We start from the raw sequence: 26,576 nt of genomic DNA, 5'->3' as shown, positions 1-26,576 counted from the left end.
TGCAAATTCAGTTTTGGGGGAGGATCTCCAAGATCAGGGAGGTCAGAGGGGAAGCAGCCCTCCACTCTTCCACACTCAGACTTTTGAATGTTGTCCTTGCAGATCCTACCATGTGGTTATTCATGGAAATGGCTTTCAGACTCTAAAGAAACAAGACGAAGTTATTTGCAGATTTATCTTCAAATGAAAGCACTATCATTGGTAAGTTGTCTCCTCGGTGCCTCTGAGTCACGTATTTCCCATACAATACTGCCTTTCCCCACAGCCAGCCAAGCCTCCCAGCCCTTGCCAGCTGTTCCCTGTGGACCCTGTGGGGTTAGAGGCCATGAGGACAAGTGGAAGGAGGCACTGGGAAGCCCGGCCACCCCTCCCTTCATCTGCCAAGTGGGGAAGTAACAAATCCCAAGAGAGCATCTCAGATCAGGGCTTCCCCCTCAGTGAGGCTGGGTTTAGGACTGGGTCTGCCATCACAGCTGCATCTGCCCACCTTAGCCTCAGTTTCCCCTTCCCTTGAGAGCCCAGGACCCGAAGCCCACAAGGCTACTCCTGGGAAATGGTGGCAGCCCCGGAGGTCTGAGCCTGGCTGGCCAGGTGCACCAGTAGCTTGCCCAGAGGGGTGTGTTTACCTTGCATTGAGGGAGGATGCCAGCCTGTAGGCCTGGGCCCTGGAATCCTGGCTCAGGCACACATTGCCTGTGTCACCTTGACCAGATGAGTGTTCTACTCTGAGCCTCAATTTTCTCAGTTTAACATGGAGCCATATGGTGCTGCTTGTGTGTTCTTTAACCAAAATGCTTGGGACCACAAATATTTTAGTTTTTAGATTTTTTTTACGTTTTGGAATGTGTGCATTATGCTTATGTTTCAGCATCCCTAATCCTAAAATTTGAAATCTGAAATTCTCTAAAGAGCATTTCTTTTGAACACCATGTTGGTGCTCAAAAAGTTTCAGATTTTGAAGCATTTTGGGTGTGGATTTTCATATTACAGATGGTCAGCCACAGTTGCACCTAGCTAAGCAAAATCACATGTGTAGAGCAGTTGGTTCGTGGAAGGGCTATAGCATTTTTAAAAAATCTCCTATTATTTGGCAATAGGCATCAGAGGACCTCTGTGATGGTGGAGTGGCCTGAGGAAGCGCACAGTCCAGGCAGACACTGTGCCCTGGGTGCTGGGGAGGGGGATGTGCTCTTCCCCACTGAGCGCCTGGGGTGCAGTTGGATTTTTGCATCCTCCTTGATCTTCCCAGGTGGCCCTTTGATACATTCATTTGATCTGATGATAATATGTTCACTGACATCTAATTCCAGGGCCATGTGGTAATCCCAGGATGACTTCTCTTCCCCCAAGAGGCTTCTTGGCCATTTTCCTCCTTTCCATGAGTACATAGGAAGGGCTGGGCCTGTCATCCCCACATTCCTACTCATCAGCATTGTGTGGATGGTCTCAGGAAATTCGGTTTTCACTGAGTTATACTTTCCAGGAGTGTCTTAGGAACTGAGCAGCCCCTTTCTAAGGAAAGGTAACGCTTATTGAGCACTTACATCAGATATTGTGCCAAGTAAGGATAGGTAACGCTTATTGAGCACTTACATCAGATATTGTGCCAAGTGCCTTACGCACAGTATTTTCCTGAATCCTCAAAGCAGCCTGACAGAAATTCCTTTGTATGTGTCAACCTAAATAACAGACAGACAAGGGCTCTTTACAAGAAAATGATGTTCATCTGAGAATGGGCATCACAGTGGGAATGCGCATGCCATAGGAAACTACATGCATATTCAGGAAAGGTAGATTTGACAGGAGATGTGAGGAGGATTACATAATTATTTGAGTTAATTCTTCTTGGCTACTAAGGTCAATAATAATAGAGATGACCCCAATGTGAGGTTGCATGGGCAGTTGCTGGGCAGATGTCCTGGCAGAAGTATTTTTTGTGTAAGTTTGCAATGGTCTTTGTACAAGGTTGTAGTTTTTACAGATTTGTGGTAGTTTTTGTTATCAGGTATACAAGCTTGTGAATCTTCTCTTCATAAACTTCCCCAATTCAGCTTGCCAGGATTTTTTGTTGTTGTTGTTTTTTAACATGTTAATTCTATTTTGATTCTGACAACTTTCACAGTTTCTACCTTTTGATCAAGATCTTTCTGCAAATGCCTCGCAAATCAATCATTCTGTAATCAGGTTTTGACTGTCCCTGGATAATGAGATGGGCCTGTCCTGGTTGCAGGTCTTGGTCCATTTTGGAGGGGGCAACTGGTAACTAGGAGTAAGTGTCAAACCCTTTTAGTCGCATTTGACCTTTCAAGGATGTTTGAAAGGAGTGACTCTCAGGTTAAGTCTATCTTGAGTCCATTATTAAGTTCAATTTTGTGGGTTCCACAATCTTGCTATTATCTCAAAATGATGGGCTAGCATTATGGTTACAAGTTGTACTTCTGCAAAAATTTAGCAAGTAGCATATAGAAAGTTTAAAAATGGAAAATATGGTTTGCATAATAGTTTTGATCCATGAACCTAGACTTAAAGACAACTGTATTAGTTTGTTCTCATGCTCCTAACAAAGACATACTTGAGCCTGGGTAAGTTATGAAGGAAGGAGGTTTAATTGACTCATAGTTTCACTTGGCTGGGGAGGTCTCACAATGATGCTGGAAGAGCAAGAGACATCTTACATGGTGGTAGGCAAGACAGAATGAGAGCCAAACCAAAGGAGAAACCCCGTATAAAACCATCAGATCTCCTAAGACTTCTTCCCTACCACAAAAACAGCATGGGGGAAACCGCCCCCATGATTCAATTATCTCCCACCGGGTCCTTCCCATAAGTGGGAATTGTGGGAACTACAATTCAAGATGAGATTTGGGTAGGGACACAGCCAAACCACATCAGTAACCCATCGAATGAATCAAATGATCATAAGGAATTAGGTGAGATCTGTTTTAACCATATGGCCTGTTTTCTTACTTTGTGTATATTGGTATTGACTTTCCCAGTGGAATTTATCCAGGTATGGCATGTAGTATCAGCAATAGTACAGACATTTGCTTATTTAACCAATGTATACCAAAAGATCTCTTAGGTCAGGTTCTGGCAAGTTACAAGCAAAAGGTACTAACTGTGAAATTTCAATTACTCCATTATCTTGCCAAGTGAGCAAGGTAGCCTTAAGGAGTGTAAGAGTCTCATTATACTATGGAGTCTTTGCCAATGTCTTGAAAAAAAGCTGTCTACAGTATGCAAAGGTCAACTTCTCATCCTGATTTGCAGTTTGTCTCTGGTCATGGCATCAAATGGTTTGGTAAACTTTTTATGTGGCCCATACATCAGGCACAAGGCTGGTGTCTTAAAATTCATCTAGTTTCAGCTTATAGGGCTTTTGGAACAGAACAGTTTTCCATTCATAGTAATTCCATGGAAGAAGGTTGGATTGGAGGAACATAGAATAATTCGGGATGTGGTCTAGCTACAGACAGATAACAAGAACTTGGACAACAACTAAGTGCAAATGCTTTTTGAGTAGAATCCAAAAAACTTAGAATAGCCGTGGTTAAAAATCTGATAAAAGTTCACAATCGACAAGAAAATTTAGTTGTTTCCATTACCTGCAGGAATTTAAGATATCAACCATAATCATGACTGATAGCATCATATCACAAGTATCAGACTTATAAATTTCATATAATGTTTAGAATACTCATATCAATAACATAGCCATATAAGTAAAACTTTAAAGAAGTTTTAACATAACAACCCAAATTATGACTGATAGTATATTAGATTTTGTTATATAATTTTTAGAACATTCCTATCAATAGCCTACCCACAAATGTGACTAAAAGAAGATGTAGTCTCACTTCTCATTTGACAATCCTTGTCATATAATTTACCAATTAAGCCTAATCATTTCATATCTCTATAAATTAAAAGATATCTTCTTTGATATTCTCCAGGGGCCCAACTGGAAAATCTCAAAGTTAATTGCAGTTCAAAAAGACTTAATTTAGAATTTTGATCCAAGAGAAGCCCACCAAAAATGTCAAGAGATTCAAAGCCCTAGATCAAAATAGAATCATAGGTCACTGTTAAATAATAGTCATTCATTTAACTCAAGTGATTATCAGGAAACTTCAAAAGCAATACAGAAAGTTACAAAGATTTTAAAACCTTAACCTGTTTGAAGCTCAGTTTTCTTAAGTAATCAAAAATTTAATAAAGACAACACAGAAAATTATCTTGGTAAAATATAAATATATAAATTGTTTGTCTTTTAGGTCAATTACCAAAAGGTAAAAAAAGAAATCTCCTGCAATGTAATTGCTTCTTCTCATGGGAAGCCCGTTCAGTCTGGAAACTGAACCTGATGAAAGGGCCCTGAAATTCAATTAGAGATAAAATAATATATCCAAGAGTTATGAGTGTACACTCATAGAAGAGTATAAACAAGAAGACTAGTACCTTGAGCAGAGGAATACAGAGCTCTTAGATAAAGTAAAAACGCGTGAGGTTTCTTGGTAGCATGGAACAATTCACACATATCAAGAAAAGCCAAGAATACGTAATCTAGTTATATTGGAGGAAAACATTGCTTTTCTTGGCCTTCAAGATAAACATTATAGTGCCAGGCCATAAAAACCGAGTTAGAACTGGAGGAAAAATGTTAGAGCAGCTGATGAAAAAGTTGGAGAAGAGAGTTATCACCTCAGCCAACCAAAAAGCTGCAACTTTTCGAAGGAAGAGAGTAGGAGCGCTGCAGGCTATGGTGTATGGCCTGCAAACCATGTGCAGTGGGACGCAGCAGAAACTGAACTTCTGAAATAAGAATCTGAGGAAGACCCTACCTTAATAAATAAAATTACCATTCTTCATGAAAAAGATTACATGCCTTACCTGAAACTGGGGAAATTAAATGGATCTCAGGAAAAAATGTGCCAGAAATAGAAACTGACTGCAGTTTAGAAGATGGCTGTTAAAGAAAACAGAAGTCAGAATTAAAAATCACAACCTGTTGCAATGTTACTAATAGCAAATCAATATTTCAAGAAAACTTTGGTATTCTAACATAGGAGACCACTTTTTTAGTTTAGTATTACTGTATTTTTAATACCAGAGCTCAATCTTTATGAAGACTTATACATAATTTTATTCTGATTATTACCAAGTCAATTACATGCAAAATTTTTTTCATCAATTTACCTGCCATGAATATTTTTGTTTTTATTGCATTTGGTTTTGGGTTCTTGGTCATGAAGTCTTTGCCTAAACCAGTATCTAGAAGGGTTTTTCTGATGTTATCTGCTAGAATTTTTACAGTTTCAGGTCTTAGATTTAAGTCTTTGACTCATCTTGAGTTGATTTTTGTATAAGGTGAGAGATGAGGATCCAGTTTTATTCTTCCACATGGTGGCTTGCCAGTTATCCTAGCACCATTTGTTGAATAGGTTGTCCTTTCCCCACTTTATGCTTTCGTTTGCTTTGTCAAAGATCAGATGGCTATATGTAAGTATTCATGTTTATTTCTGGATTCTCTATTCTGTTCCTTGGTCTATGTGCCTACTTTTATACCAGTACCATGCTATTTTGATGACTATAGCCATGTGTATAGTTTGAAGTTGGGTAATGCGATGCCTCCAGATTTGTTCTTTTTCCTTAGTCTTGCTTTGGCTACGTGGGCTTTTTAGGTTTCGTATGAATTACAGACACACGGAACCAAACCAAAATCATTGTTCACAGGGATTTTAACCCAGGTGTGCAGATCAAACAAATATTTAATTAGGCATGCAGAACTAAAAGTGAATTTGCCAGAAAAGACATGCCTCACAAACAAATGTAAATTATGTAGAAACAAGGGTGCTCAAATCAGAAAAACATTTGTCATTATACCAGAAAGAATTTACCGGAAAAGACAAAAACTTGTTATTTCAGGAGGGATGTAAGGTCTTTGACTTATCCAAATCAGATGCTGAATGAAGTCAAGAGCTTCTACCCAAAAGTAGGAGGCTCAGCCTGAAAGAAGACCCTCCAGGACAGAAAAGGCAAGCACAGAAACAGAGAGCTCCAAGGGCTCAAGTGACGACTGCACACCAGTTCCAAGAATGGCTGATTTCTTCCAATAGTGGTCCTACTCCAGGTCCTACGTCTGGACACCATTTATGTCAACCTGAACAACAGAGTTTCTCTCTAAAAGAAAACAGTATTTATTCAGGAACAGTGCCTGGCACTAGGAATATGTGTGCCATGGTAATGTGCATAATCAGGGAGGTAACAGAAGACAAAGGCTTTTAAAGGAGAAATGAAGATTAGGGAATTGTTTTGAGATCATTACCCTTGTCTAAACAGATCAATAGCAAGGGTGACACTAGTCCAAGGCTGGACAGGTAGTTCTTGGGAACATGTTCCTGTGGAAGTATTTTTTGTGTTAAGTTTGCAATGGCTTTTGTGCAAGGTTGTGGTTTTTGCAAATTCTTTTGTGATAGTTTTTGTTACCAGACATATAGGCATAAAAACCCTCTATTTGCAGCCTTTCTTAGCCCTGTTTGTCATGGACTTTAATTTTTTTTTTTTTAAACACAAATGACTCCATTTTTAGTTCTGACAACTTTCCTGTATGGATGGAGAACTAGAGAGAAGCATGATGGAAGAGGCTGCCCAGGGCCACACAGTTCATGTTGCAGGGCAGGAAAGCAGACCCAGGAGATCTGCCTGCCCTACCTGGGCCTTCTGCCTCCCTGTGATGGCAGCTGCTGGGAAAGGGGGTACCCAGCCTACCTCCATGAAGGGCATTCAGCTGCCTCCTCTGTGGGCCTGTGGCTGTACTGGCTTCCCACCCTGGAGGTTACCGTCTACCTCTCCATACACAGGCCAGCACTGACGTCTCGCAGCGGGGAGCCCTTGCCACAGCTCTGGGCACCTGGGTAGATGGCCATTCTGCTCCTGGTTGATGGTTTGTCCAGGAGTAAAAAGCTTGTTTTTAAAAATAATTGAGAACAACTTTTAAACCTATTTTCACTATTAGGAAGATATCCCCTGAAAATGTCCCTGGAGTGTTGGCCACTACTGAACACGCCTCCCCTGCACCCCCCACTAGATGGCAGCGTGCCTTCCCTGGCGACTGATGCCAGCCTGGAGGTGCAGGTCAGGGAGAGACTTCCCTCTGTCCTGCATCTGTCCCTGTGGGGAAGCAGGGGCAGAGCCTGGTTCTGGCTTCTGGAAGCGCCTGGATACGATTTTTGTCAACCAAAATAACAAACAGAGAGTGTCTCTAAACAGAAATGCTCTTTATTCAGGAACAGGGCATGGAAAACACATGCCAGAGTAAACTATGTGCATATTTAGGGAGGTGAAAAAAAAACAGAGAAAGGTTTTCAAAAGAAAATGAGGAGGATGCCATAATTGTTTTGAAATCATCCTTGGCAAAAAGGTCGATACCACGGGTTCTGCCAGTCCTCGGTTGCCAGGCAGTTGCTGAGCCCTGGGAAGCCGGGGTCCTGGCAGCCGAGCCCAGTGGGTAGAGAGCTGGATCAAGGCCAGCAGGCAGATGCCCACGCCCTCCCCCACACTTCAGGAGGCATGAAAAGGGTGTGGGCTCAGGAGTGAGAAGGTTCCATGTCTACACATTACCGAACTCTCCTGAGCCCACCACGCTCCCACAAAAATGAATAAATAAATATATAAATAAATAAACATTGGGAAAGAAAATTACAGACTTAAAACAAACAAACAAAACCAGTCCCCTCTTCAGGCTTCCCCCTTTTGGTAAATGGTGTCACTGTCCAGCCGGTTGTTCTGGTCAAACACTCAAATGTCATCTTTGACTCCTCCGAGCTTCCTCTTCACATCCATCCCACCAGCAAGTCCTGTTGCCTCCATGTGCAAAATACATCCTGGATCTGCCCAACCTGGACAGATTCACTGCACAAGAAATAAAACCCTTTCCAGGGCCCATGAGGCCCTGCCCCCTGTTCTGGGTCACCTCTCTCCCTCCTTGACAAAGTCAGCAAGTCACTGCCCAGGGCATTGGCACATGATCTTTGCCTGGCTGGCTCCTCATCTTTTTAATCTCAGCTGAAATGTCACCTCTTCAGAGATAATTTATTATTCATGGAAGTTTTCAACAGTATACAAAATAACAAGAATTGTGCAATGAACCTACTTTCAATCATTCTCAACCTGCTCCAACGTGCTTTCCTTGGTACCCTTACCACAGAGTATTTTGAAGCAAATCCCTGGCCTTGCATCATTTCATGATCCTCTAGACCAGAAATTGTGGCTCTACAAGAGAGGGAAGTCACGCATAATGAAGCGGCTGTCCCTTCCCTCTGGTCCCCTCACCTCCTCTGGTCATGGACATCACAGCACATTGCACTCTTTATCATCTGTTTTGTCCTGTTTATTTTATTTTTTTAAAATTTTGTTTTCTGTGTCCCATGCAATCTCTAAATGTGAGTCCCTTGAGAGCAGGGACTCTGCTTGCCTGTTCCTGTTACACAGCAGAGCACTGCACAGGGCCTGGGTGTGATGGGTACTCACAGGGGTCTCTGTAAGAGGAAAGCAGAGCCCAGATGCCGGTCCTGGGCTACAGGGTCAGCTCTGCGTGCTGAGGACACACATGGGGAGAGACAGTGGTCAGATGTGTGCATCGACATTCTTCCCATGTCATTTCCTTTTAAATGAACATCCAATCAGTATGGACAAGACTTCCAAAACTTGCCCTGGACCAAAGACAGGAAAACCTGGCAGGAGGCCCTATAGGGTAGGAGGCCAGGGGGTCAGGGTTGGGCACAGTGAGGTATACAGAATGTGGATGTCCTCCCCCTCCGCCACCCTGCTGGGGCTGCACGTGTCTGCCACTGGGGCTAAGGGCACTTTCCCCACCTTCTATCATTGGTGGCCCCAAAGGTATTCAGGGATCTGCAGTGTTCTAGGGTCTGTGAGGAGAGCAGGATGCAGGAGATAATTGCCCGAGGAATGGTGCCTTTGCTCCAGGTTGCCTCTCAGAGTTAAGCCAACAGACTCTGTAAATACAGAAGAGCCAGGATGGTGACACCAAGCAGCGGTCCCTGGTCATTTAGGACACGGTCACAATGGCATGAGACCCCATGCAGGGCCCCTCACTGCCTGACCCGCTTACCCTTTGGTCATCATTGCTGAGTTGACCTGCAAGTGTTTGGGGAATGACCTCTCATGACCCATGCTGTCCACTGGCCAAGGGCAAGAACTGCATCTCTCCGGGCTGGCTCTCGCCATCTGCGTTTTCTGTGCTTTAGGGAGTACTTTATTGAAGTCAGCTTGAACAACGGCAAAACATTCTTCAAGAGCAATGTCAGCGTCACCAGCAGCACATGTGTGAGTACCAGGATGGGGTTGCAAACACGTATGAGGACTGTCCAGAGTCTCTGCACTAGAAGGAGATATACCCTGGGGAGGACAGAAAGGGCAGGCAGTTCCCAGGCAGTCCCAGAAAGTAGTGTGTGCAGCAGGCACCTGAGGCTGCTCCAACCAGGCTTCCAGATGGTGCAGGTGGGTGAGGCTGGGAGGCTGTCTGCCAGGAGCCAGAGTCCAGCACCTCCTGGGTGTCCAGCTTCTCCACATGGACCTCCCAGGCCCAGGAGTTCTGGAGGATTCCACACACTGCTGTCAGGGTGTGTGTGTGCCACTGAACTGGTGCCCCAGCTGCTGATCTGGTCCTAAACCCACTCATGACCCTGGCCCCCGAGCCTGCCTGGTTGTAACCTGCTGTCATTGCCCAGATGCCTTGAACCTTTCTGCCTCTGCTCCTTGCTTGAGTCCCTCAGATGTCCCTCTCCACTCCCTCGCTGAGTTCTGCATTTCGTCCCCTCCTGTTGGCTGAAGGGGAGGCTCTCAGGCACTGGGACCTGGGCTCAGCTCCAAGAGGCCCCTGGGAATGGAGATGCTGTATCCTAGGAGTCTGCCCTTCAGAGCTCCACATCTTTGGGCAGCTTGGCCCAGGGCCACACAGGCAGGAGGATGTGCTGGAGGGACGCGTGGGAGGCCTGAGCCCACTCCACTGCCTTGTACCCAGTCTTATATGTGAGGACTCACCAGTGTTGACAGTCCTCCCTCTGGGTCTCCCCTTGCCTGTCCCTGCATATCCACGCATGGATTAGCAGGCTGAACACACACATTCCCCATCATGAATCCACCCACTAAAGGCTCCACGGTGACAGGCATATCAGGAGCAGCCCTGGGGCTCCAGCCTCACCAGCGGCCTTCATGCTCAGCCTCAGTGGTTCCTCTCCTTCAGCCAGCTGGGTTCTCAGCACAGGCCCCCTCTCCTCCTCTCCCCTTCCCTCCCTGCCCTCCCCTGCCCTCCCCATCTTTCTCTCTAAACAGAGCTCTGGGTTTGGGGAAGGCCTGGGCAGCTTGTATTCGCATGGATGTCGCCCAAGTTCCCTTCATTGTGAAGAACACCCAGAGAAGTGTTCCCGTTGCTTACACCCCATGTGGCCCTGGTTCTGAGCCAGGACTTTGTCTGAGCTCTCTAAACCTCACAAGTGCCCCCAGGGAGGGAGGCCCATTCTCTTCACAGAGGTGTGGAGGCTGAGGCTCAGAGCAGTGTGTGGATGTGCCCACGGTGCAGAGCCTGGAAGTGGGGATATAGGCTGTTGGGGATGGACCTGGGTTTCCTGTCCTTGCTCCTGCACCTGCACCTCTCTTGGCCACAGCACCCCCACCCTTGCCCATCATTGTACCTGGAGATTTTGGGGTCCTCCCAGAAGCCTTGTGCTGCAGGCAAGGTGTGCAGTGAGGGGGGGTTTGTCAGACAGTGTGAGCTTCCACGACTTTCTTGACAGGGTTCTTGGGCAGAGACTTTCAGCGGGTCCAGAGGAGGGGTTTGTAGTTCCCTTGGGAGCATCCCTTATCCCCAACCCCACTATTGTGCCTTGCAGTGGGACCACCTGTAGAGAAGGGGGAGTGGGCAGATGGGCCCCCAATTGGTGGGCACCAGGATGAGGCTACCCAGGCCCTCCCAGGCCTGGCATTCCTCTGTCCCTTAGACGTGGTTCATGGTGCTGTCTTTCTTCACCAGGGCATTTTTCGCAACTGGCTCTATTTTGTGCCACCCCTGCTGCTTGCACCACTGCTACTGTGTTGTGTCTGGTGGCTGTGCTGCAAGAAGGCAAGTGATTTTTCCCCACCCAGCCCTGGGGCCCAGGTACAGGCCCGTCCTCTGAGGGACTCTAACATGTGACTGCCCCATGATCCCGCCTGTGGGAAGTTTCCCTCAGCTCCTGGCTCATCACGTGAGCCCAGGGAGTGGCAGACCTGTCCACACATTCCCAGAGCCTAGCAAGCCTGGGCTTCTGCAGGACCTCCTGCCCCGGGCTGGCCACATAGAGCTGGCCTGGGATGCCCTGGACAAGGAGGTGAGGCCTGCCCTGGCTCCTAGAGAGAAGTGACCCCAGAACCCCTGAAACCAGGGCTGCCTCAACAATCGGGACTTCTGGAAGCCTCAGATGGACAGGGCCAGGAGGCAGCCTCTGTGGAGGGAGGAAGAGAGGGTCCCCGCTGAGGTCCCGATGGCCCAAATGGAGGACGGTGCTGTAACCCCCAGCTGTCTGTGACTTGGGAAACCAGCATGGATCTTGGTACATGTCTGGTGCCTTCCCCATTCCTTCATCTGTCTTTACTGAGCTCCAGCTTCCCCTGGGCCCCATGCTGGGCTGGGGAGGGACAGAAATGAAGCTCCCCACGGGCAGCTCACAGTCCTGGTTTGTCGGGGCTGAGAGTGAAATGTCAACCCCACAGAAGTGGGAAGGGCCCCCTATAAGGCAGAGCAGGAGACAAAAGCAGAGATGGAGCCCAGGGCAGGGAGAGTGTCAGGGGCGCTGGGAGCTGGGGCGGAAAAAGCCAGCCCAGAGAGCTGCAGACAGAGGACAGAGCAGAGGGAGGAGAGGACAGAGCTCAGCCCCGTCCCCAGGCTCCAGATGCAGATGTGGCTCCGTTTGGCTTCTCTGGATCCCTGTCTCCTGGCAGGGATGAGGGGTTGGCTGGGGTTAGCTTCTAGGGACTGCAGGGCTGAGGGGTGAAGGAGTCCTGGCGGGCACCAAGCTGGGAGGGACACCAGCCCAGTGAACACAGGGACCAGGAGTCTGGGAGCAGGCTGTGGCTCACCTGGGCTGGGGACCCACCCCAGGGGCCATATGCAGTGGTGAGTAACTGAGGCAGGAGGCCCTGGGCCTGAGACAGGGTGGGAACAGGCCTCCCTGGTCAAGAATGGCCTCTGCGGTGCTATGTAGTGGGCCCAGGGAGGCTGCATCTGCAACCAGGTGGATGCAGACAGTCATCTGCAAATGCTGGAACCATTGCACAGCCCCCAGGACAGGCTTCCTCCAACAAGGCTGGCCTCGGGAGAACCAAGGCGACTGGGACGAAGTCGTTAGTATTTAGGGGAAGAGGCATGTCTGCAAACCAGGAAGTTTGCATGTTTCTTACGTGAAGGACGGTCCCCTGTGGTGTGGGCTCCTCACTAGTCTTTTCACTTCCCAGACACACATCTGGGAGTGGCCAGCACTGTGCCCGGTGCTGAGGCAATGACACCATACCCTTGCTCTTAAGAGTTGTCTGAAAAGTCAGCAAACCATTGTGTTTTTTTTTTTTTTTTTTTTGGTGCTGCAGCAGGAGATACCACCATTTCCACCACCACAACTTCTGCATCCACTGCCTCCGCCCCCAGCTCCTGTAAACACCTGCCCCACTGTGATTGTTGCTGTGGGTGTCAAGGAGTGTGCGGGATGAGAGGGGTAGAGGTGAGAAGCACAGTGGAGAGGGGCTGCAATCCCCAGGCTAGGACTACGGGAGGAGGAGCAGCTGGGTCCCACTGCAGAGACCAGGCCCTTCCTGGAGGAAGGCAGACTCTATGGAGGATGGACTTTGGTCACCTGGTGCCCGGAGAAACCAGAGGTCCACCTCATGCTAGCGCCCCAGTGGCAGGCATATGTGAGGGCTCCTGTCCCCTGCACTACCAGGTCTGTCCCCACACATTGAACTCCCTCCCTAGAAGGATCCATTTCTATACAGTGGCAGCTTTTGATGTCTGACTGGTTCCTGGTTCCCACAAGGGTGCCTCAGCTCTGGCAGTGGCCTCGGCTTTAAACCACCTGCCTGCAGGTGCATGGGTCAAGCAACCTGAGTCACAAAAGATCATGTAGATCAGAAAAAAAAATAGAAAGGACCAGTCCTGACACGCATTCTCACCACAACAAACACTGCAAGGATGCCAGGGGCACCTGCCAGCCCGGGCAGCAGGATCTTCAGGCAGTGAGGAAAAGCTGTCCCTGAGCGGGCTTGTCGCCTGCTGAGATGGGCTGACAGGCACTGCAGGGAGGGGAGGAGGTGGAGACCCGAAAGCGCCCTCACAAGACACCTGTGCAGGAGCTCAAGCCCCGGAGCCAACACGACAACCACTCTCCCTGAGGACACCTCCTTCACGGGCAGGTACAGGCCCATCGTGCTGAGGGGAAACCAGCCAGGCAGCAGCAGGGGCCCTGCGCAGGGGTAGAGAGGGCGCCTGGGTGGCTGGTGTTGAGGGAGAAGGACCCCAGCGTTCCTGCCTGGTCTGCCCCTCTCCCCCTTGGTCCTGGCTCTGTCTGTGGTCAGATCTCTTGCTTCCTCCTGGGAGTGTCAGGTTCCTCTGCAGCCTCAGTGGGTATCTGGGGAAGCCAGGCCTGTCTCTCCCTGGAGTGTGGGGCACAGAGAAGCCGAAACACAGCCTCCAGGAGCAGGAGGTCACCTGCCAGCGGCCTGCACTGCCTTGCAATGCACGGCCCTCATCCCATCCCCACCAGGGCCCAGAAAGGCCTGACTGCAGCAACCAGTGGCCAAGGAGCTGCCCGCCGTGGGTCCTGGGCTGCTTTCTGGCCTGTTTCTCTCTGCCTTCCTCTTCTCTCTTCCCTGGGGTCAGGTACCTACCCCCTGAGCAGGGCATGGTCCTCTCACCTGCCTTCCCCTTGTGTGACCCAGCAGCAAGGCTCCTCCTCCCTCCTGCCCAGGCCCCCATGCTGGGCCCCCAGGCCTAACTCATGCTCCCCTTCAGGACCTCTGCTTGGAACCACAGGCTCCTCCCACCTTTAGACTTTTCCTATGAATCTGCCCCTGGCTTTTCTTCTTTCTACAACCAAAGTACTTTTTGGTCCAGATTCCAAAACTCTCTGTGGCCACAGTGACCACGTCTCCAACATGCAACCCTGCCAGGCCCCTCCTCCAGGGGGAAATGGGAGCTTTCTCTGGGTGTGTTCCTTGGAACAGAGCCATGGAGGGCTGGGGAGTCCTGAGAAGGCATCCAGGCTGCATGGCTTCATCGTGGCCACGCTGCTTTTCAGGGCAATCTGGATACCTTTTGTGACCTCTTTCACCCAAGCTGCCGCCAGGTGCCATGGATGTGGTGTCAGCACAGGGGCCAGGTGAGCCAGGCCTGTCTCTCGCCTTTTAAAACCTTGTTTAGTTGCTGGTTTCGGCAAACCCAAACATTTTTGCATTTCAGCACATGATAATGCAGGAAATTCTCAAAGGCTTAGTTTACCAAAAACCTCAACATTTTTGTGGCAAAAGCAGTCTTGTTTACTTTCAATTTTTGTTTTAAATTGAGTGTGTCTCCCTGCTCCATCACCTTCAGTTCCCTGAATAAATTTTTTGATAGTGTCCTCTTCCAGGCCATCCCCACTACACACTCATACAAAATGCAGCAGCTCTTGAGTCAAACTCTACCTCCCATCCATGCTGACGATCCTCCTTCACCTTATCCTGTGGATGCTCATTATGTTAATGGGAAACAGTATTGCTAGATCCATCAGGAAAGTCAGGCTAATAATGTGAAACCTTACCCTCTGTCACCAAATGTAGTGCCCACAATGATATAACAGTCTTTCCAGTGAGTTTAATTCGTGTGCGCACCACAGCAGGAAGCCCTTTAGAAATTGGATCTCATTTCATTCTCACAACACCCAGGAAGGCTCATAGCTGCCATTCATATAGCCTTAAGGTGCGCAGACACTGTTGCAAGTACATTCCACAAACTAACATATGTCATAACTCTATTGCGGGGAGCAAGATAGAAGCCCTACAAAGTTAGGTAACCTACCCAGGGTCACACAACCAGGAAGCAATAGGACAAGCATCCAACAGCCTGGCTCCAGATCCTTATTGTGTTCATGGCCACCTCTCTGTCCTGCAAGGTAGTCACTACTGTCTGCATTTCACAGCTGTGGACACCGAGGCTCTGATGTTTAGTGATAGGCTCAACATGGCAGGATCGTTGAGTGGTAGAGCCGGGCTATGAACTGACCCGAGGGGAGGCTCATGTCTGAGTCGGGTTCCACCCCATGTCCTGCTGTCAGAGTGATCTATGGAAACACCTGCAAGTGCATCTCTCTTCAGTGCAAAATGTCACACAGCAGGTCCTCAAATAACGTTTCATTCAACGTCATCTGAACACTGAGTGAGAAATGATGATGCTGATCAGAAAAAAATCCATTCCTGGCTAAGGTCACTGCCTGTGTAGAGTTGGCGTGTGAAAAATGACATTGGTATTTTGTTAGTAATTGCATCGAATCTGCAGATGGCTTTGGGTAGTACAATCATTTTAGTAATATTAACTTGTCCAATTTGTGTAAATGGGATGTCTTTCCATTTGTTTGTGTCCTCTTCAATTTCTTTCATCAGTGTTTTGTAGTTTTCCTTATTGAGATCTTTCACCTCCTTGGATAAATTTATTTCTAGTTTTTTTTTTTTTTTTTTTTGTAGTTATTGTTAATGGGATTGCCTTCTTGATTTCTTTTCCAGCTCTGTTATTATTGGTGCTACTGAATTTTGTATGTTTATTTAATACTTTTTCACAATGATAATAGAGATGAGTGTCTCACTATGTTGTCCAGGCTGGTCTTGAAATCCTGGGCTCAAGCAATCCTTCCACCAAAATGCTGGGATTACCTATATGAGTCTCTGCACCCAGCCTATATGTTGATTTTGTATCCTGAAACTTTACTGAATTTGTCAGATCTAGAAGTTTTTTGGTGGAGTCTTTAGGTTTTTCTAAGTATAAAATCATGTCATTTGCCAAGAAGGAAAATTTGACTTCCTCTTTTCCAGTTCGGGTGCCTTTTATTTCTTTCACTTGCCTGATTGCTGTGGCTAAGATATTCAGTACTATTTTGAATAGGAGTGGTGGAAGTGGGCATCCCCGCCTTGTTCCACTTCTTAGAGGGAAAGCTTTCAGCTTTTCCCCATTTCATGTGATGTTAGCTGTGAGTTTGTCATATGAGGCCTTTATTATGTTGAGGTATATTCCTTCTATGCCTAATTTGTTAAGAGTTTTTGTCAAAAAGCATTTTTTTGGGTTTTATCAAATGCTTTTTCAGCATCTATTGAGATGATCATATGGCTTTTATCCTTCATTCTGTTGATGTGATATATCATGTTTATCGATTCGTGTATGTTAAATCATCCTTGCATCCCCAGAGTAAATCCCACTTGATCATGGCAGGATTATCTTTTTGATGTGCTGTTTCATTCAATTTGCTAGCATTTTGTTGAGGATATTTTGTGTCTGTGTTCATCAGGGTTATTGGCTTGTAGTTTTCCTTTTTTGGTGCATTCTTGTTTGGTTTTGGTATCAGGATAATGCCTCATTCTATGAGGTCTCTTCTATTTTTTTAGAATAACTTGAGGAGAATTTGCATTAGTTCTTCAAAAGTTTGGTAGAATTTGGCAGTGAAGCCATACAGTCCTGGACTTTTTTTTGTTGGTAGATTTTTACATTATTGATTCAATCTTGTTACTCCTTATTGGTCCGTTCAGGTTTTCTGATTCTTCTTGTTTCAACTTTGGTAGGTTGTAAGTGTCCAGGAATTTATCCATTTTCTATAGGTTTTCCAGTTTTTTGGCAAATAGTTGTTCACAATAGTTTTTGATGTGTTTTGTATTTCTGTAGTATTAGTTATTGTGTCTCCTTTTTCATTTCTGATTTCGTTTATTTGGGTCTTATCTCTTTTTTTCTTGGGTAGTCTAACTAGCAGTTTATCCACTTTATCTTTCCAAAAAACCAACTTCGCCTTTCATTGATTCTTTGTATTTTTAGCCAATTTCGTTTAGTTCTTCTCTGATCTGATATTCATTGTTTCTTTCCTTACACTAATTTTGGGTTTGGTTTGTTCTTGCTTTTCTAATTCCTTGAGGTGCATCATTAGATTGCTTACTTGAAATGTTTCTACTTCTTTGATGTAGGCCTTTTTTGCTATAAACTTCTCTCTTAGCATTGCTTTTGCTGTATACCATATGTTTGGGTATGTTGTGTTTCCATTTTCATTTGCTTCAAGAAATGTTTTGATTTCCTTTTTAATTTCCTCATTGACACAATGTTTGTTCAGAATAACATCAATTAATTTCCTTGTACTTGTACATTTTCCAAGTTCCTCTTGTTATTGATTTCTAGCTTTGTTCCATGATGGTCTGAGAAGATATTTGGTATGATTTTGATATTTTTAAAATTTGTTGAGACTTGTTTTGTGACCTGATTTATGGTCTATCTTGGATGATGTTCTATTTGCTGATTAGAAGAACATGTATTCTGAAGTTGTTGGAAGAAATGTTCTGTAGATGTCTCCTAGGTCCATTTGTTCTAAGCTGTAGTTTAAATTTATTTTTTCCTTGTTGGTTTTCTTTCTAGATGACATGTCTAATGCTGAGAGTGAAGTGTTGAAGTCCCCAACAATTACTGTATTGAAGTCTATTAGATTTAATAATATTTGTATTATGTATATGGGGGCTCCGGTGTTGGGTGCATATATATTTAGAATTGTATTTTCTTACTGAATTGATCCCTTTATCATTATATAGCATGACCTTCTTTGTCACTTTGTAATGCTTTTGTCTTAAAGTCTGTTTTATCTGACATAAGTATAGCTACTTCTGCTCACTTTTGGTTTCTATTTGTGTGATATATCTTTTTGCATTCCTTTCCTTTTAGTCTATATGTGTTTACATGTGAAGTGAGTTTCTTGTAGGCAGCATATAGTTGGGGCATTTTCAAACTTCATTCAGCCAGACTTTATCTTTTAAGTGGAGAATTTAATCCATTTACATTCAAGGTTATTATTGATATGTGAAGACTTATTTCTGTCATTTTGTTAAATTTTTTTCTGATTGTTTTGTATATTTTTCCTTTCTTTCTCTCATAGTTTATCATTGTGTTGTGGTGGTTTTCTATAGTGGTAATATTTGAGTTCTTTTTGTTATTTCTGTGTTAGCTCTAACAGCAAGTTTTAGACTTTTGTATGTTTTCATGATGGTAGATATCATTCGTTCACTTCCAGGCATAGGACTCCCTTAAGTATTTCTTCTAAGGCTGGTCTAGTGATGATGAATAAACATTTATTTCACATTTTTTAATAAAAAATAATGTTGTTAGGGATAGTATTATTGGCTGACAGGTTTTTCCCCCGCTTTTAGCACTTTAGATGTATTATGCCATTCTCTCCTGGCCTATAAGGTTAGTGCTAAGAAATTGTTAGTCTGATCTGGCTTCCCATACATGTGACCAGAGCTTTTTCCTTTCTCTTGCTCTTTTTAGAATTCTGTTTGACTTTTGACAGTTTACTATAATGTGCTGTAAAATAGACCTTTTGAGGTTTTAATTAGTTGTGAATTTCTAAACTTCCTGTATCTGAATGTTAAATCTCTTACCAAATTTGGGAAGTTTTCAGCTACTATTTTGTTAATTAGGTTTTCTATACCTTTGGCATCTTCACCTTTTGGAACACCCTAAATTTCTGTTTTTGGTTGTTTTATAGTGTCCCATATGTTATGTAGGTTTAGTTCATTTTTTAAAATTCTTTTATGCGAGTGGGGCATGGGGAGCGGGGCTCTGGCTGGGTTATTTCAAAAGGCCTGCCTTCAAGTTCTGAGATGCTTTCTTCTTTTTGTTCCACTCTACTGTGGAAGCTCTTGAATAAATTTTTATTTTATGCATTGAATTCTTCACTTTCAGGATTTCTGTTTGATTCTTTTTTCTATTATATCTATTTCTGAGGTGAATTTTTTATTCATATCTGTCAGGCCTCTGAGCCCAAACCAAGCCATCGCATCCTGTGACTTGCAGGAATACACCCAGATGGCCTGAAGTAACCTAAGAATCACAAAAGAAGTGAAAATGCCCTGCCCCCACCTTAACTGATGACATTCCACCACAAAAGAGGTGAAAATGGCAGGTTCTTGCCTTAGCTGATGACATTCCTCCACAAAAGAAGTGAAAATGGCCGATCCTTGCCTTAAGTGATGACGTTATCTTGTGAAATTCCTTTTCCTGGCTCATCCTGGCTCAAAAACCTCCCCCACTGAGCACTTTGCGACCCCCACTCCTGCACGCCAGAGAACAAACCCCCTTTAACTGTAATTTTCCTTTATCCACTCAAATCCTATAAAATGGCCCCACCCTTATCTCCCTTTGCTGACTCTCTTTTCGGACTCAGCCCGCCTTGCACCCAGGTGATTAAAAAGCTTTACTGCTCACACAAAGTCTGTTTGGTGGTCTGGTCTCTTCACACGGACGCGCATGACAATATCCTCAGTTGATTTCTAACGTTTTGTATTTGTTTATATCCTCTTGTATCTTACTGAGCTTTTATAATATCATTTAAAAAAATTATTTTCCCCACATTTCATACTTTTTTCCCAGTAGAATTTGTTGCTAAAGAATTATTGTAATCTTTTGAAAGTGCCATATTTCCTTGTTTAGTCATGTTTCTTATGTTTTACATTGATATCTGCATATCTTTTGTAACAGTTGCTTCTTCATATATTTTGGATTGGCTTTTTCCTGAAGATGTATATATGGTTTTTATTGGGTCAGAAACTTTAGCTTTGCTTCTGAGTGTGTGAAGCAATGTAGTCTCTCTATGATTTCTTCAACTCTAAGCAGCATCAGTGGTGTGTGATTTCCCCAGTGGCTCAGGCTGTGGTTGTTGGTGGAGGCTGTGGTGATGTTTTGCTGGGGTTGGGGATGTTAGGTGGGTGTGCCCTCAAACCCTGATGGTGGTGAGGAAAGAGAGAGACCCTCTCATACTGTTTTATATTGTTTTATGCTCGGTAGCTGTTTTAAGAAAAAAACAAGGAAGTAAAACCAAAGACAGGCAGCCCGGTGCCAGGCCCAAAACCAGGCCTGGGCCTGCCTGGCCTAAACCCAGTAGTTAAAAATCAACTCATAACTTAGAAACCGATATTATTCATAGATTCCAGGCATTGTATAAGAGAACATAGTGAAACTCCCTGCCCTGTTCTGTTTGTCTCTGACCACCGGTGCATGCAACCCCTGTCACGTACCCCCTGCTTGCTCAAATCAATCACGACACTTTCATGTGAAATCTTTAGTGTCGTGAGCCCTTAAAAGGGACAGAAATTATGCACTCAGAGAGCTCAGATTTTAAGGCAGTAGCTTGCCGATGTTCCCAGGTGAATAAAGCCCTTCCTTCTGTAACTCGGTGTCTGAGAGGTTTTGTCTGCGGCTCATCCTGCTACAGTGGCAGTGGCGGGGTAAGTGTACCTGTCCTTGGGACCCCAGGTAGTGTACACAGGCACTAGTGTCAGCAGGTAGAAATGGGCAGTTCTCAGGCCTCCATGTGGCTGGCTTGGGTGCTGGCAGTCATAGTGGTAGGCCTGGCTGGGGCAGGTCCTTCCTTGGCAGCATGTGTGGAGCGAGTGTTGACAATAGCAACAACACAGCAACCCTGAGGCTCTAAAGCAACACACATCAGTGTTAGTGATGGCTGGGTAGCCCAGTTCCCTAAACCCAAAGTGGTACATGCAAATGGATGCTGGCTGTGGTGGTAGTGGTAGGCTGGGTGGGTCCGTCATCAGGCCCCTAGGAGGAGTACATAGAGGCGAGCAATGTTGAACAGAGTGGGGGTAATCCCTAGGCCCACAGGCAGTGTGCTTGGGCACTGAGGTGAGCAGTGTCAGGGTGGGTGGGAGTATCCTCAGGCCCCCCAATGGAACACTCAGGTGATGGCTGTGGTTGGCAAAATGGAGGGATCCCCAGGCCCGCTGGCAGAGTGCTCAAGTGACTGTGGCAGTGGCAGCAGTGGGCCAGGGGAAACTGTCCTCAGGGTATGTGCAAATGGCTGGGCCATAATGGACAGGTTGCTTACAGTGGCTCCAGCCATAAGTAGGAGTTCTTAGGCTCTGGGTAGTGTGAGATTCAGCCCCCAGCTATTGTGGGGTGGCAGCAGCAGTGGTAGCAGCAGCAACAGAGAAAACCAGTAGTAAGGGGCATGCAAGTATGCAGTGGTTCTGCTGCTGAAAAGGGCAAAGTCACTGTCAAGTGGCATGTGCTTTGGCTCCAGTGACGGCAATAACAGATGCAGTGAGCAGCAGCAGACCCTGCCCTCAAGGCATGTGCATGGCAGTCTTACTGCTGGGGTGGGAACAGGGTTGCTGTCCATGATAATTGCCCCAGGTAGACAGTTTTCAAGCTCTAAGCAACCCACACTTTGGCTCCTTTTTCTCTGAGGGCAGCTTCTCAGCACACAGGGAAGGCAGCCTCCCTATTGTGCTGCACTGTCCATTCCCCAAGATGCAGTACACTGTGTGTGCTGGACTGCTGGGGAGGCTCTGCTGGGTCCAGTTGGCATTGCACTACTGAAGCCCTACAGGTGAACACAGGGAGATGTCAGTGGAGCTCTAGGGATGTGGAAATGCAGGGGCTGTTGGTTTCCAGGGCAGGATGCAGTCTGGTGGTGGCTGGGCTCTCCAAATGGCAGAAAGCTACAGTTGCCCAGGACCTGGGGGGTGGGACCCACATGAGCTCCCGCTGAAGCAATGCTGTTTGATAGTCTCTAGGCACCTTCCTATGCTAGTCTCAGGGTCTAGAGGGTTGAGGGATTTTCCTTTGGCTATGGTTACAAAATCCATGGTCAGATTGTCATCCACTGTGGATCTCTCATTTACCTTTTTCTTGCACTAGGGAGCCACTCTGCGTTCCCAGCCAAACCCAGCCAAGCTTGCTGCCTCACTATCTTCCATTTTCATGCCTCATATGTTTCCCATCATTTTTCTATTGAATTTCAGCATTCACTCTTAGATGTTCTTCTTGAAGTGTGATTACTTGCTGTTTTTATTTCTCTTTGTGGAGGAGGTGAGTTCTTGATGCCTCTAGTCAGCCATCTTGAAGCCTCTCCAGTCTTTTGCAGTTTTACTTTTTATCTTCTGACACCAAATCTGTTAAAAGAAAAATTTAAACAAATTAAATTTAACAGAGTTTAACTGATCAAGAAAAAAATGTGAATCAGGCAACGTGAGAATCAGAACAGATTCAGAGAGCGTCTGTGGCTACCATATGGTCAGATATGATGTATGGGCAGAAAAAGAAATGACATACAGAAAATGAAAGTGAGCTACAAACATCTGGATTAGTTACACCTTGGCATTTGCCTTATTTGTACATGGTTTGAACAATTGGCTCCCTATGAGTGGCTGAAGCACGGCTGCTGTGATTGGCTAAGACTCAGCTATTGTGATGGAAGCCGACTTCTCAGTTAGGGTTTCAGTTTGTTAGGTTGCAGTTCATGTGTGAGAACTCAAGTATGCGATTACAGAAGTTTTCTTAGATCAAATTTAGTTTGATTTAACACAAATGTTTTTGTAAACTTTGGCAAGCTATTGGGGAAAAGCTCAGATAAAAGCCTTATTTCACGATACACTAAAATATATACAAAATAATTTAAATGTATATGAGATATATATATACACACACACGTATATAATTACTAATAATAACTAGAATAAAGACAAGTTTGATTTCATTATCCATGAATCCTTATTCTAGAGGTCTAGGTAAGCATAAAAGCAGTGGAAAATTTTTATTTTTTTCTTAATTTCAAGACCAGCTTTGTCACAAGGAAAAAATGTTCAAAGGAAAATATTCCCAGATTTATTCATATTCATTAATTCAGCAAAAATGTATTCCACATCAGGTGCTGGGAAGACAAAATGAACCAGACGAAGAATGTCTCACTTTCATGGCAGGGTTTGCATTTTCTTAGGGAGAGTTGGATGGTGACAGAAACTGTCCAGAGGATTAAAAGTCATTAATGTGTCAATAAATGCCTGGTTGGCCAGAGAAGACTCTCTTGGGAGAAAAGGAGAGGAAGAGGGAGGGAGTGACAGTTAAACTGAGAAAAAGTGATAAGAAGTCAGTGGAGTAAAAATCTGGGGGATTCCTTTCAAGTAGAAGACACAGCCAGTGTGAATATTTTGGGGCAGCTTGGAGTTGGTGAACCAAAGGTAGGAAATCAAATATTGTCCTTGTCAATCTGTTCATGATGACAGTCAGTGTCACATGGATGCAGGGTGTGGAAGACAGACACGTCCCAGCCCTGCAGGTCAGTGTTGACAGGAGTATATTTTCCACAAGTAGCCATTGTCTTGCATCTGGGTTCACAGATACAGGGCTCTCTGTTGAATACATGAATGAGTATTTCTAGTGAGACATGGTCCTGTGAATATACTTTTGGTTGTTTCTCTGCTTCACAAGGAAACACTTCAGATCTGACATGTATGAACAGGAACCTGTTTTTGGCATAACTGTAGAGAAGTGAGAAGTCCCTTTGACATTTTCAAGGGTGACCATAGAAGAACATGGCCCAACCAAGTTGAGTGGTTCAGCTTCTCCCCAACTTTCACCTTTCTTGTCTCAAAAATAAGGATAAAATGAAATGCATACATAAAGAATGCTAGGCTATGCTATGGCAAGGCCAAGGGAATGGCAAGGCTAAGGGAATGGCAAGGTGAGCCTGTATAGCCAGATCCAATCCAGGCCTGTCTGCCAGTGGTCTGCACCTGATGGCAGTTGCCCACTGCAGCATCAGCATGAATGCGGATGGTTCTGGCTCATCAGCTGTCCAGGACACCAGGAGAGCACCAGCACATCTAAGAACCTCCGGTGCAATTGCATGCCAGACTCCTTTTAGTGCTTGACAGGGAGAATACTGGGAGGGGAACCTACCCTTTATCCCCCATCCTGTTGTGGAGAAGAGGTGGCCTGCTGTGTCCCCACCTTGCCTCACCCTCTCTCCTCACACCTGAAAAGATGTCCACCTTAGCCCCCAACCCAGGAAAAGCATGGATCACCCATTATTTGTGTCTCAGTGTTTCTGCAGGGCTTTACTCTGAGAAGTGAAGAATAGGTGCGTAAAGCGCCTAGCATAGAAAAAGAAAGAGGAGCTCTGGAAATAAAGAAAGAGAAACATAGGGAGGAGGAAGGAAGATAATACAGGGTCTGATGGTGGAATGTCCCTGGGAGGACTTCTGTCTTGCCTAGGGACCCAGCACTTGTGTCAAAATTGAGGGAAGGCAGGGAGAAATGAGTGGCTGGCAGTCAGCAGGCCCCTGGCGCCCTGGAGTCTCATAGCTGGCACCTCCTCCTCCCACAAAAACGAGCACAGGCAGCCCCTCACAATGCCACCACAGATCCCCCAGGCTAGGTTGGCAGTGCCAGGAGGAGGGGCCGTCTCCTTCTGGGAGTGGCGTTATCCTTTCTGGTTCCCACCATGCCTCCTAACCATCCCAGAAGAGGGTTTGAACACAATGGCCTTGCTGCACACAGGGATTGCTTAGCGGCAAGAAGGTTGAAGCTGAGGCCTGAGTGGACAGAGGAGAGCACTGACCAGCAGGTGAGATCTTGCCTGGGCCTTATAGTCTGGGTGGTGCCAGGAGGAGTGAGGTGGGACTTTGAGCCCCCCTGACAGAGCCACCTCTGAGGCCGGGACTGTGGCCCAGACATCCTGATGAAGTGTCCTGTGTTCTGGGTCCAGTTGGCCTGTAGTCAGGGGGCAGTGGCGGATGGAATACGGTGCTGAGACTTCTTGGGCCCAAAGGAGAAGTGGAAAGAAATTGTCCTGTGCCTCCAGAGTGAGGTCTGGGCCAAGCCCATGGACTCTCTGGTCACTCTTGCTCTGTGCTCAGTCTTGAACTTGGTGTGTGACCTGGGGCAGGGAAGTTGAGGGTTTCATGATGTGAAGGAGCCCCCAATTCTGTGCTGCAAGGAGAGAGAGAGACTGTCTGGAGAAAGAGAAAGAGGCTCAGCTCTAGTGCTCTGGAGCTTTGGGACCAGGGTATTCGCCTTTAGGGAAGGCAGCTTGTCAGAGGCAGCATCAGAGCTGAGGCTGAGGCTCAGGATGGCTGGGCTTGGACATGCAACTTGGAGAGTTGAGGAGCAGAGCACTTAAGGCAGAGGAGCAGAGCCCTCAAGGCAGAGGAGCAAGGGAGGGTGCCAGGGCATGGCCAGCTCTTCTAGTAGCCAGGCTATGATTGCCTGAAAGCAGGATGTGGAGACCCCAGGAGCCTGGCAGGGGAAGGTCTGGCGTGCAGGCTGGTTGGAAGGACTGGATCCTGCCAGCAGTGCGGAGCTTCTCTGGAGGGTGTGAGCTGGGAGGGAAGATGATCCTGGGAGGACTAAATTTGGGGATAGGTGGAGCCAGGGAGAGCAGGCTGACACACTTGGGTTGTACTAAGAAGGAAGCCTAAATCCCTGAACAGGTGGCAGGAGTCCAATCAGGCATGGAGGAGGGTGGACAGGCAGCTGCAGACACAGGTGGCTCAGGACAGGATCTGAGAGGGCACAAAGGGAAAGTGAGCATCATCCTGGATGGGGACTAGCAGGTCAGGTGCAGGAGAGAGCAGGTCCCAGGACGGGGTCGAGAGGGGAGAAGGGCCTCTGTCAGTAAGAGAGGGACCATCTCCATAAGGGAATCCAGCATTTGAGGCACTTGTCACTCACATGCCCAAGGGGAGGCTTTATGCATGAATGACAGGTTCAAGCAAGCTCAAAGTCTGCACGCTCTGGGGAATACCTGTGAGGAATGGAGGGTTTCCTGGGGACCATCAGGCTGAGATTGGCCTGGCAGGGAACCCCTGGAATTCCAGAAAGCCTGGGAAGGGTGGCCTTGAGTGGAGAAGGAGCTGAGCAGGCCCCACGCCAGGGAAGCCACAGGCGTCAATGGGCTGCTGCTCCTGCCGTGGTCTGTGGGTATCATCAGCGCCACATCACAGATGGGGAGGTCAAGGCAAAGTGGCGTATGCCCACCGGCATCCTGGGAGCCTGCTGCAGCCCTCCAGCCACAGATGCGGAAGGGGATGCAGTTACAGTCCTCATGCATGCAGAGCAGGGACAGGCACATCTAGAGGGACAGGGCAATTCCCACAACGGGCTCAGCCTTCTGCCAGGACATGACAAGAAAGACCAAGAAGGGCAGTCACTTTAGCTGGGAGCAAGGATAAGGAGCTTCCTGGAGGAGGCCACTCGGGAGCTGAGTCTGAAAAGGTGAGCGGCAGTTCACTGGGCAGACAACATTAGGAAGAACATTCCAGAAACAGAGGACAGCCTATACAAATTGAGAAATGGGAGAGCTGAGGGCCTCTGAGAAAGACTGTTATCTGATTGCCTGCCTGCTAAGCCCCAAGAGAACAGCCTTGGGGAAACCTAACAATTCTCCTTGAAAAGACCAGGCTTTCAATTTGCTTTCGTGCTTACAAGATGGTTTCTGGAACTCCAGGCATCACACTCATAC

The 26,576-nt window shown here is 46.5% G+C and overlaps 1 protein-coding gene across 1 annotated transcript in view; it reads left to right on the top strand.

Annotated features, from left to right (window-relative positions):
* LOC112631324 (anthrax toxin receptor-like) overlaps nucleotides 1–26,576 on the top strand; it is a 724,187-nt gene that overhangs the window by 696,244 nt on the left and 1,367 nt on the right. Inside the window, 9 exon segments of the mRNA XM_025396267.1 lie at nucleotides 103–181; nucleotides 183–201; nucleotides 8,670–8,742; nucleotides 9,267–9,345; nucleotides 11,051–11,186; nucleotides 11,812–11,828; nucleotides 12,640–12,721; nucleotides 12,724–12,770; nucleotides 14,343–14,423. Coding sequence (XP_025252052.1) covers nucleotides 103–181; nucleotides 183–201; nucleotides 8,670–8,742; nucleotides 9,267–9,345; nucleotides 11,051–11,186; nucleotides 11,812–11,828; nucleotides 12,640–12,721; nucleotides 12,724–12,770; nucleotides 14,343–14,423 — 613 coding nt within the window.

This window comes from Theropithecus gelada, chromosome 9 (assembly GCF_003255815.1).
Source record: "Theropithecus gelada isolate Dixy chromosome 9, Tgel_1.0, whole genome shotgun sequence".
In the NCBI taxonomy this organism is placed as follows: Eukaryota; Metazoa; Chordata; class Mammalia; order Primates; family Cercopithecidae; genus Theropithecus; species Theropithecus gelada.
Note: the sequence above shows the minus strand (reverse complement) of the source record. Positions and strands in the feature narration are given on the sequence as shown.